General features: G+C 54.1%; 3 protein-coding genes across 3 annotated transcripts; 1 reads left to right on the top strand and 2 right to left on the bottom strand.

The window, feature by feature from the left end:
- Positions 1–3,161: 3,161 nt before the first annotated feature.
- DICSQDRAFT_61735 (kinase-like protein) lies at positions 3,162–4,581 on the top strand (the record flags this gene model as incomplete). Its single annotated transcript, XM_007366109.1, has 2 exons — positions 3,162–3,735; positions 3,794–4,581. 2 exons carry the CDS (start codon positions 3,162–3,164, stop codon positions 4,579–4,581), a joined length of 1,362 nt encoding a protein of 453 aa, XP_007366171.1.
- A 454-nt stretch (positions 4,582–5,035) lies between these two features.
- On the bottom strand, positions 5,036–7,655 carry DICSQDRAFT_136894 (alpha/beta-hydrolase). The gene is made up of 13 exons (XM_007366108.1): positions 7,299–7,655; positions 7,044–7,237; positions 6,912–6,976; positions 6,843–6,851; positions 6,755–6,786; positions 6,626–6,700; positions 6,502–6,575; positions 6,377–6,446; positions 6,043–6,310; positions 5,876–5,986; positions 5,767–5,816; positions 5,449–5,699; positions 5,036–5,379 (listed from the first exon to the last, which is right to left on the bottom strand). The coding sequence occupies exons 1-13, from the start codon at positions 7,472–7,474 to the stop codon at positions 5,099–5,101; spliced, it is 1,656 nt and encodes a 551-aa protein (XP_007366170.1). The 5' UTR covers positions 7,475–7,655; the 3' UTR covers positions 5,036–5,098.
- A 1,228-nt stretch (positions 7,656–8,883) lies between these two features.
- On the bottom strand, positions 8,884–9,730 carry DICSQDRAFT_23377 (uncharacterized protein; the record flags this gene model as incomplete). Its single annotated transcript, XM_007366107.1, has 5 exons — positions 8,884–9,046; positions 9,125–9,206; positions 9,259–9,395; positions 9,486–9,534; positions 9,586–9,730. Coding segments are annotated over 5 exons (576 nt in total), but the record flags the coding sequence as incomplete, so codon positions are not given.
- Between the last annotated feature and the right edge of the window lie 1,783 nt (positions 9,731–11,513).

Genomic DNA, 11,513 nt, shown 5'->3' with positions numbered 1-11,513 from the left:
CTGGCTTGAGCGACGACTCGCGACGGGAATGGCAGTCATGCATACGATCGACTCTTCACCTCATTTCTTCGAACGCCATTCATATCTCGCAGCTCACTCTCAATTCCAATATGGAGCCCTCCTCACTATGTCTATCCGTGTCGAAGCTACAATCTTTACGCGTGTTCACAGTCGGTAAAGTGGACATTGCGGACCTGCATGCCCTTTCTCAGCTGCCCAATCTCGCAGAACTATATCTGACCTCCATCCAAGGGTCCATCCAGGACTTTTCCACTCAGACCGCCATCGAGTTCAGCTCTTTACGGACGCTGCATATCGCAAGGCATCCCGCCGACAATCGCTTCTGTTCTCTCCTTATTGGGCCAGTCCTTCAACGTTTGAGAATCTATGGCTATTTCACAGCCGACATCCGGAATCTTCGAGACAGCTGCGCCGTATGGGCGCGTTGCTTTCCCTCCATGGAAGTCTTGCAATTGCGTATTCGTGCTTTGGACGCGGCGAGACAAGCTGTACCTGGCCCCGAATCTCAGTCGTTCTCCAGCGCGCTCGGACCACTCTTCCGCTTGCACAATCTCCAGTCACTTGGTGTAATCGCTCTATGCCTGTTGCTCACCGTGAGTGACACGGACATCCGAATGGCTGCAAGTGTCTGGCCGAACCTAACAGAATTGTCATTCTGCGATTTCTGGACCCCATCGCAGAGTGAGGAAGGAACGGCTCCCTACCTTACTCCATCCTCCCTTGTTCTATTGGCGACAAGCTTCCCTAGACTCCAGATACTGAAACTTGCCCGTGTAAAAATCGACTTACGCAACACATCCATCCTCTCCGAATATCCTACCCTGAACCATTCACTTTCCACACTCTCCATAGAGGATATGTTCAGCGAGGACTGCTCTTTGACTGCACTCTTCATCGATCGACGCTTTCTCCACCTCCAGATTGCCCAGACGACGGGTGCTGATGCAGATGCCGGAAGGGGAGAGACTACTTGGGACAACGTTCAATGTCAACTACATATGGTTCAGGTTGCGAGATGGCAGCATGCGGAGCGTACCGCCACCATGCGAGATGCCTCCTCGAGCGCATAAATGTTTCGGACGGGGGCTGATTCATCGGGTATGTATGTTCTCGTGGAGGTATGCTTACCGGAGCCATATTAGGAATTCCCCCTTTCCAATCCCTAGCACACCGAGTTGGTACATGCTCTTCCGCTTCGCATCCAGTTCGAATATCAAATGAAGAGATTGGTCTAAGAATGTTCTGCCATGCTGGACTTGTACTGCCGCACTAGTGTTGGGCGAAGAACTCCAGACGAGATCTTCGCAGCGTTATCAACCAACTAGGACGGGGAGTGGGAGTTATTCGCAGAGTTGATAGCATAAGCGCTTATCATATAATACAACCAACTCATCTCCCGGTGCCCATCGTTCAGTCGGCCTCCTGGAGGACTCTTGTCGCACCTCCTTTGTGCGCCGCAACTCTCTTCCCCTTTCCGTTGGGATGAGAAGCAGGCTCAGGAGGCATGACTGGTATTTCCGACCAGGAGAGTGAGTGCGCCAAAATCGTAGACATTATCTGGCAGAGAGGTGGGAAGAGCCTCCAAGTGAGTTTGTACTTGGCCGCGAGTCAGGCGAGCCGACAGATCTTCACGCGAAAGGATCCTGACAGCGGCAGCATTACCAGGTCTGTCAGGGGTGGGGAATATGATAGCTGAGAAGTTCGAGAGCCTACCTTGCACTACACTATACATCACTACCCATCCATCCCTCTCAGCGATTATAAGCGCCCTTGACGATCTCGCATCTGCTGCAAGGCGCTTACATAAGGGCTTCAGATAATCGCAGAGCGAATAACTAGGCTAGGTTATTCGCATGTTGTCAACAACGTTGTTAACCTGCGAATATCGCACTTGCGAAGAACCTGAAAGTTCTTCGCCCTACACTATGCCGCACACACGAAGTTGACGCTGTAGGTTGGAAGAACATCATCGAATATCACACGTGGGAATCTTCTACCGTGGCTGTATAGGCGCCCATAGCGCGCCTGCATGTGCTGACGTCGATTGCTGACGACGCACGTACGGTCAGATGCTCACGTAGGCTACACTTTTACAAGAGTGGAGAACTTTGCTCACCACGTCCAGACAGCGCAACGCCGGAACGCTCTCTCTGCTTCTTGAATCGGCCGTTTTGGTCTGGACTGACGATTCGTGCTGGTCGGGACCTCACTGACTCGTCAAACTCGTTGCCGTGCCTCAGGCTCCCCTTGTAATCATGCGTGACCTAGCTTTCCGCTGTAACATCTGTAGTATCATTGTCCCATTCGATTTTATCAAGTTGATGGAGTAGAGGCGATGACCCTGAGTCTTTCCATTCGACGGCGATCATGACCGACAACGATCCGAAGTGCGTTGCTATCCACACTTTCTGGTGAGTATTAGTCGACGAGGATACACCTTATCGCGTTTTTGCTAATCAGGAGACGAGAGTACAGGGTTTGGTTTATTTGTATATCCGCTTCCGACTATTTCGGGCTTGAATGCGATGCTGAGTCAATATTGCGCATCCCTTTTGGGTTCAGCGTCTCGATACTCCTCAGGCCAGGGGCGAAATGCTAGCAGTAGCACACTATATGCAGTACCACCTTGTCTTCCTGGAGCTCAGAAGGCGAATGGAGGCCTGCGAAGGGGACTCGGCGACCCGTGGCCTGGGTAAACCGACATCATCGATGAGTCAGCACAAACTGGGGTGAGTTCTTGTCTATGGTCAGTTGTTATGAACGCTCTGCTGTGATTCTGAATCAGTATATGAGGCCACTTGGTCAATAACGCGCTGTCCCGCTTGTCGTAATTTCAGGTGCAATCCCGCTAAGGGTGACGGGTATCCACATGCTTCGCATGAATACGTGTCGTCCACTTAGTACATCATCAGGATCGATTACAATGCAAATCTTGCGGAAGTGGGACGTAACTTCGGATGGGGACTTGATGAGTTTTAGATCCAGCCTCTGCCCATGGCGCTATAGCATGAAACCATTTGTCCCCGGAGTATAAAAGGTGGGCGAATCTCGAAGCTAAGTCTCTCATCTTTCATACTTCGTCCCCGGTGGACCTACCGCAACGCACAACTACCAATCACTGATTTTAATTGACTCTAATCATGCGTCCTACCGCTGCAACCAGGACCCCCGACTTTACGGGCCTCGTCCTCGATGGCCGCTACAAGCTCACCCGCATGCTTGGTTCCGGAGCCTACGGAGTCGTCTACGAGGCCATCGACAAAAAATCCCGGGTGAATAGGCACTCTCCCTCCGTTGCGGTGAAGCTCATCAGCAAGACCACACCCACCCACAACGGCTTCTCTCACACGCCCCTCGAGATCAGCCTTCACGCACGCGCGTCGAAGTTCCCCAATGTCGTCACACTCCGTAGGACGCTCGACGACGGGGAGCATTCCATCCTCATCATGGACCTTTGTCCTGGCGGCTCGCTCGGGGACCACCTCGTCGATCGGGGCGCTATCACCGACGAACAGATGCTCCGGACGATGTTCCTTGACATCGTTGATGCCGTGCTGAACCTACATCAGGACGGCATCTACCACCGGGACATAAAACCTGGGAACGTCCTGCTCGGTGAAGATGGCAGGCAGGTGTTCCTCGCCGACTTCGGGATGGCGAGTCGGATCGAATCTTACAACGAAAGGTGCGGTACGCGGGCGTACATGCCACCAGGTGGGTCTCTTTGCATCCCTTCTCCTATCGACGACCAATATACTCATATCGCGTGCAGAACTCCTCCATTCTAAATATAACCAACGCCCCAGCGCGGCGCACAGCGACGTCTGGGCCCTCGGGATCGTTCTTCTCAATATGATCATCGGCATCGCGCCATGGTCGAGGGCATCTTCGTCGACGCGCAAATACGCGGAGTTCGTGCACAACCCGCGCTACCTCATCGAGCGCTATCAGATCTCCCCGGGCCTGAACAAAATCATCCGGCGGATGCTCCGTGCCAACCCGCGCATCCGCATGCGTCTGGCCGACGTGCGACGTGCGATCGCCGAGCTCGACTCGTTCTTCTGCAATGAGGCAGACGGAGGCAATGACGACCTGACCCAGGATATGCCCGAAGACGGCCGCGCCGCTGCGTGCCCGAGGGACGACGGGCTGACTGGGCACAAGCCAACACAGGGCGCTCATGCTGGTCCGAGCCCGTATACGAACCACGGTCCGAGCAAGAGGGGCGAAACCATCGCTGAGATGATGAGGTCGACGCTGTTAGCCGAGATTGATATCCTGCGTGCATCGCGAACCAAACCACCGATGTTGGAGCAACGCGCGCAGGATTGCTCAGCCGGTCTAAGCCTCGGCCTCAGCCCCTATATGTCTGCGGGAGGGAGGAACGAGGGTCTGGGGGTTGGTGGTGTCTGTTCGCGTGCAAGCAGTGGGCAGACGTCGAAGAGCAGTGCCGTCGTGGCGACGCCGGAGGATAGTGAGGCAGTGGTGGGAAAGAGGGAGATTGGACAGCGGATGAGGAGCATCGTGACGAGGGTGAAGATGAAGTTTCGAAATAATTGATAACCTTGTGAATATGGAGGAGAGTGAATATACGTCGATTCGCTGTGAAGCAGTGGCTGGTAGAACGAGTGACAAGAATGGGGAAAGCTATGTTACCAACGAAAGCCCGAGTAACGAAGGATTGTGAACCTGAACGCACTGCAGCAGCACAAGTCCCATGGCAGGGCATTTCTAACATGGCGAACCTAGCCAGTAGGTTCGGACGCTTAACGTAGATGACCGCGCGCGGTGCCCTCTTTCATGGTCGTTGAGGTTTGCCATCTGAGAGACCCAACACACCCTTCGAATCCAGTGCGAATAGCGCTCATACAAGGACGCTATTGCCATTCAGATCGAGGTCATTAACGGGCTTGATGATTGGGCACTCTGTCAAACCCACGGCGCAGGAAGATGTCATTCGATTATCAATAACAGGGGGCACCGTTCCCACATCATCGTGCCATGCGCTAATGTATTATCACTAGTCCGTGTCCGAAGCCAACAAGCCAACAAATTTATCACCGCGCGCATTCAAGAACTAAAGCGGGGTCTCCAGGAGGACCTTGGTCAGCAACGCCATGCCCTCTGCGCGATAGTTGTCCTGCCCGACCGTCTCCGGAGTGTCGCCATCGAGGAGCGTGAGCAGCTGCCGCGATTGCAGCGAGAACTGCGGCCACGCAGGGGCGCCCGCACCGTTCGGGTTAAGATGGTGGACAAAATGCACCAAATGGCTCGTCAGGTTCGAGCCCCCGTAGATGTCGATGACGTCCGTGCCGTGGAATGCCCCAAGGACGCCCAACGACTTGAAGCGCTTGAAGACTGATTCATCGTCGTCCAAGTCGAGATGTCAGTCACGCCACGGACGGCGGAAGGAGTGAATCGACGTACGGAAAACCCAAGTGTTCTGCCTCGACGCGGCTTCCTGCAGGAGCAACCTGCGGGGTGCCTGGAAGACGAGGTCTCCGATGATCGCCGCGTGCCTCTTGAACTCGGGCGTCACGGCGTTAGCGGTGCCGGTATCGAAGGGGGAGCCCTGGGTAACGTCCGCAGGGTAGTACTGGAGCAGTTTGGACAGGTCGCTCTGCGATATACGAGGGAAGTATGTTTGCTGTAGGTAAGTTGCCAACTGAGCTTCGGTGCTAGACAGAGTACGTGTCAGCCGCTTCTTTGTTCCTGACAATACGCCCGGCCCTATCTGCCACGTACGTGACATTGAGCGTTGTGAGAGAAAATAGGGTCCCCTCGTCATCGCAGTCCTAAGCGAGAAGTCAGTTAAGCACGCAGCATTCCAAAGTGCGTCGGCCGTCCTACTTACGCCCGTCACGAAAGGAACCTTCGCAACGCTCCCTTGCAGAACGAGCCTTTGCGGGGTATCAACGAGGAACTTGCCGTCCGCTCGGGGAATCCAAACCTCGTTCAGGGCAGGCTGCGGTATGATCCCCCAAGTCAGTGCTGATCAGCCAAAGTCGTACCTGTGCTTACCTGGTAGGAGAACAACCCTGGGGTGTTGTCGATAGCAGCCTTGAGCACCTCGTACGGAACTTCGCGCAGACACTGCAGAGTATCGGCAGCTCCGGAACACAACGTCACCTCTACCAGTTGGTCGTATACTATCTGACCCTCGGTGATGTCTCCGATCGGGATCGGCGAACCCGACTGCATAAACGCCGCGCGGAACAGACCTTCAGTGTTACCGCCGTTGGTGACCAGATGCAAAGCAACAGAGATGCCTCCCGCGCTTTCGCCCCATCTACACGAAGGCGTCCGAATCCGGTGAGCAGAACGCTCCTTCATGTTGGGTAACAGCAGGACGTACATTGTGACTTTCTTAGGGTCTCCACCGAAAGCGGAGATATACTTATGTACCCATCGTAATGCCTGACGTTCTGCGTGTTTGAGTCAGATGCGATGAGTAATAACCAGGGAAGGAGGCCAACTCACGGTCTTGCATGCCAAGGTTTCCGACGCCGGCTTCCTTCACCTCCTTGCTCGCGAGGAAGCCAAAACCGTTCAGGCTTGAATTGATGTAAATAAGGCACGTCTCATATAGGCGATGACGACTTACCGGTAGTTCAAGCTAACATATATTACGGGCTCCCCGAGTTCGATGGACCTCTTCACAATTGGAGTCCCGTCGTACCTAGTTCAGATCAGATCGCGATTCCTCGTTCCAGGACGCAAGGCTGCTACCTACCCACTGGTACCGCCGGTCTCGAAGCCACCTTCGTAACACAAATAGTCAGCCGGAAGGAGCGTGTGAGTCTCTAGTCGGACAGACCTCCGTAGATCCACTGTGACACAAAGACATTCAGCTATTGCTCGCTAAATGGTGAACAGGTCTGAACACGCACCACAGCGACGGGTAGATTGGCATTTGGCTTCGTCCCCGTTGGTGTGATGACATTGACAGTAAGGCCTTGATGTCGGGAGCACGGTCAGCGATTCAGACTCCTCAATTGTACAGCATAAAAGGATGCCCATACAATCTTCATCGCCCGAGCCAACATCCTTCGTGTAGTTGGTCAAGATAAACTGCACTGTCTCAGGAGGCAACACCAAGAAGTTCGCCTCGGAAACCGCGTTTTGCTGTGGACACGCCGGGCCGAACGCCGTCGCGTTGCGTGTCGTGTTGTACGGGTCATTTGGTACGGGGAGGCGGAACCGAAGGTCGCCAACACTACCAGAGGAAGCCGCCCAGTCAGCACAACTAGGAAGCAATGCGAAGAAGAGCAACGTACGGCGGTTTTGCAAACGGGATACCCAAGAACGAGTCCACTGTACCGTCAGAGGTGCCCACAAAGGACCCGCGGTCCAGCTGGACGATGGGAGGAGTTGTGCTCTTGACGTGATGACCGGCGAGCGCAGCCCCGGTGACGAGGGCCACCGGCAGAAGGGACGATGGCCGAAACAGCATTGCGCAAGTGAGACGGCAGAGGAACTTGCCTCAACGATTTTCTGGGTGGAGAGGATGCAGGTAGATGATCGTCGGTCGGCCCTGACTGACCTCGCAGCCAAGTCGCATAGTTATTCATCTTCACGGTGCCCCTCCACGACTCCGAGGGGTAGGTACCGCAAGTGGTCACGTTTCTCCGCTGTTCATTGAAGTGTCTAATTGTAGACAGACTTGTGTATTCCGATCTGATGGTGAGTAGATGGTGGAGGTCACGAGAAGTCAAAAGATAGTCATCAGGCACTGGGAACGCAAGGATGCATGATCACCCGGACATAAGCGGGGTAGCGCGGGGCTCCGAGTCTTGGACAGATTAGGTAATATAGACGCCAACACATACATACACCGCCAGCACAAGGCACAACGCCTGTACTGATAGGGTCAGTGCCGAACCACTAAGGGCCGACAGACAAATTCTCTCTGAAGGAGACTATGAATCATGTATATATTGCGGTTCGTAGTTGTAAGACGTAGCCAGAACGTCAGTTTTCCAGTATGGTTGCACCGTGGTCAAGCCGTGTATGGCGCCACAGTGTATCGGCTCACTTACGCGTCAAACTTTGTGCTTTACACAATTTCCCGAGAATTTCCGCTTACAGGTCTCAGATGTTTGCCAAAAATCGTGTTGCATACCGCGACGCCATACACGGCTTGACCGCGGTGCCACCATACTGGAAACCCAACGTTCCCGCGCCCATGAGTCTTCCTCAAATTTCTGTCTTGTATCGTGATTGCACAGACGAAGCATTGAGTCACAGCGATCAGACGGTATACTCACGCCCTTCACGAAAAAACGTTCGTGATGTTCCCCTGCAGATCGAGTTCTGTGGGCCTCTAGAAGGAAGTTCCCGTCTGCGCGCATGCAGGCCGTAATGCATGGGCTTACGCAGTGGTGGACAGGGCGCATACACCCACCAGATAGGAAAAGAACCGTGAAGTCTTGTCGATAGCCAGCTTGAGCACCACATACGGAACTTTGGGCAAGCATTGCAAGGTATCTGTGGACTTTGAAAACACTGCTTCTGACACCAAAAGGTCGCACATCGGCTGGCCCATGCTGGTTCCTCTAACCGGGCTTGGAGGCCTGAGCTGCATTGAAGCACCACGGAAAAGCCCTTCGGGGTCAATGTCAGTCAGGCAACAGTCCTGGACAGCATACTGACCTATTCTCTACTGTAGTTCGATGATCACCAGCTTGTCGCTAACTAATCAGGATTATGCAGGGGCTGAGGCTCGTCATCTGGCTCGCTATCGTGAGGCACTCCTGGGCCCCTCTCTCGAAGGACACCGTTGAGAGGAGCGTACGGGGGGGGGTGCTGCCCGAAATTCGCCCGGCATGGGCACGGCTCAGTCGAGGGCGACGGGCAGACCAGGAGCATGATTACGCAACTGACGAGCTTAGAGAGCGTATGCATCTCGCCAGAGAGCGAATAGCTGATCTGTAGGGGAGCATATGTCAGCATGGTCAGCCCGCGCTCACCCCAGGTATTCCTAACGATAGACCGACAGTGGGATATCAAGATACGACCTCGAAGACTGATTTCCGGTAAACAGCCTGGTCGTCTATGGATCGAATGGTGTGACAACGCACGGAGTGCGAAGATGTTGGAGTACTAAGAGATCTTGCTGGGGTCCGTCAGGTTTTCACGCTCGATGATGCAGGGCAACAGTAGCGAAATGGCCAGCCACCACGCATCTGTGCAATGGAAGTTGAGTACTTCGAGACGTTCATGGACAGTGTGCAATACCAGAAGATAGCTGCCTCTGCACGTGGCGCATGAGGTAGTACGTTCTCCAGATCGGGACGCGAGACTCCGAGGGACGGTTCCAGTGGACGATGTCTATTTCGTCGTCCGCCCGGAGCTCTTCGTATATCACCAGCGATCTCTTCTCGCATACATTTATCGCCCGGACACCGAGAAGCATTTCGGGTGCGTAAGTTGTTCAAAGCGAATGGAGGTAGAAGCCTCTGCACCTCATGGCGATGGGGTAAATTGCGATGCACATCGTGGTCACGTATAGCACTCTAAATCAACTGTCATCAGCATGCGGCGGAACTGAATAAGAAAGAAGACGAACTGCAGGTGCGAGAGAAGAGACGAGGATCGGCTGATATCCGGCATTCCTACGTGCCGCAGCATCGAAGTCTGCGTCACTGACTCTCACGCCAACGGGGATGGAATCGGTAGCCGGGTTGCCAATGTCGAGCACAGGATTGAAGACAAGGTTTGCGCGGCTGTGCGTCGCGTGATGTCCAATGCGTGGGTCGGCGATACAGCGGGCCCAGAACGCATTTGCGCGGCATGACAATGGGGAAGAGAAACTATAGTTGACGTGAAGGGAAGAGGGGATTCGTGCATCTTCGTGAGTGTTCGAGCAAGACATGGAGGGCCTCCTTGCTCCGTGAATAGCCAAGAGCTTTGTAAGACACTAGCTGAGATCAGCGTCAGCATCATATCAGCGTATGAATGGATGACACATAGAAGGACGTACACGAGCATTCGGAGGCTGTTACTACCACGTCGCCAGCTGCACGAAACGTCACAAATCGAAGGGAATTCGTAGGATCGGCTGCGCAATGCAACTTGAATGAGTCAGCGGACGCCGGAGTGTCGTCAAAGTAACTTACCCAGCGAGGAGACCCGGCAAGTTCTGGAAACGAGAAACATGACAAGAGGTATGCAGTCCAAAACGGAACTACGCCGCCCTCACTGACAAGAGACATACTTGCGGCCCTCGTGAGATCATGCATCGCACGACGGGATTCATGGAGCGTCGTTTTAGTTGTGTTTCCCCACGCCCCCACGACATGAAAAGCGAAGAACCTGCATCGCGATACTTAGCGAATCAGTAGAGCGAGAGGTGGTGATACTTACCTAAATAGAATTGATGGGGACGGGGCAAGCGGACCAAAATTTTAACTAGAAATGCGACAGCGTAGTATATGAGTCGCCGATCCATCTCCAACGTCAAAATCAATTCACCACTGGGACGACCCACAGCAGCGCACTCAAGGTGTGACAATCCACGCTGCTGAGTCCCTCGAGATGATTCCGTCAGACGACGAAACGTGCCGTCAAGTATGACGGGAAAACTGAAGTAGGGGACGTTTGACAGGACCATCCGGAGCGACAACCATCGGACCGATTAGGGAACGAGAGTTTCCGTCCGAGGAACGACCAACGTACGCCGCAGCTTGCGGTTCGGCCTGGCGAGAGCCTCCTCATCGCTTCGGCTGGCGTAGGAACGCTGAAGGCTCCCGTTCGCGCTTGAAGCGGGCCAGGGTCTCACGAATGCGGCGAAATACGGGTGAACGATGTCCTGCGGAAGTTGAGCGGTGTTCGTGCGCTCTATCTCGGCTGCAACTATGTGATTCAAGTTGCGGAGAAGATCCACCTGTCAGACTCGGATGGTCAGCGCTATATCAACACGCTTCAACACACGACGAGATGTGTACCTTCGGACGAACACCAGTAGCCAGGCAACAAAAGCCTGAATGTATGCACACATTGTAGGACTTTCTAATCGCATCGCGTATCAGACGAAACTGACCTGATTCTACACCAGCTGAAGTGTGACAAGAAAGATTTGTGGCCATAGCGTGAGGAAGCTAAGGTCGACGTTCACAAGAACCAGTCCGGTGGCAGCACTGATGCGAATGTATGGTGCATCAACGTAGCTAACAGGAGATCTACCTTTGCTCGTTGAGTCGTTGTACTAACTCTGCACTGGCAAGGAGCTGGGCACAGTATGAATTGAGACCAAGTCTGATCCCCAACAGCACCCCTGGCGACGCTCCAGGATTGCAGTCGAATGCGCGCCGTAGCGAATGGAGTTGTCATGATGATGGAAGCGAGAACAATAAAAGCTTGGACTGCGGCTGGTGCGATAGCCACGTCCTGTCGATGGAACATAGGCGCCGGACGTCGAACCCGTGAAAATGACGAGACTGGTATTCGAACCCACGCCCGCGAGGCAAAGCGCCACTGAAACATTTAAGCGC

Source organism: Dichomitus squalens (assembly GCF_000275845.1).
Source record: "Dichomitus squalens LYAD-421 SS1 unplaced genomic scaffold DICSQscaffold_16, whole genome shotgun sequence".
In the NCBI taxonomy this organism is placed as follows: domain Eukaryota; kingdom Fungi; phylum Basidiomycota; class Agaricomycetes; order Polyporales; family Polyporaceae; genus Dichomitus; species Dichomitus squalens.
Note: the sequence above shows the minus strand (reverse complement) of the source record. Positions and strands in the feature narration are given on the sequence as shown.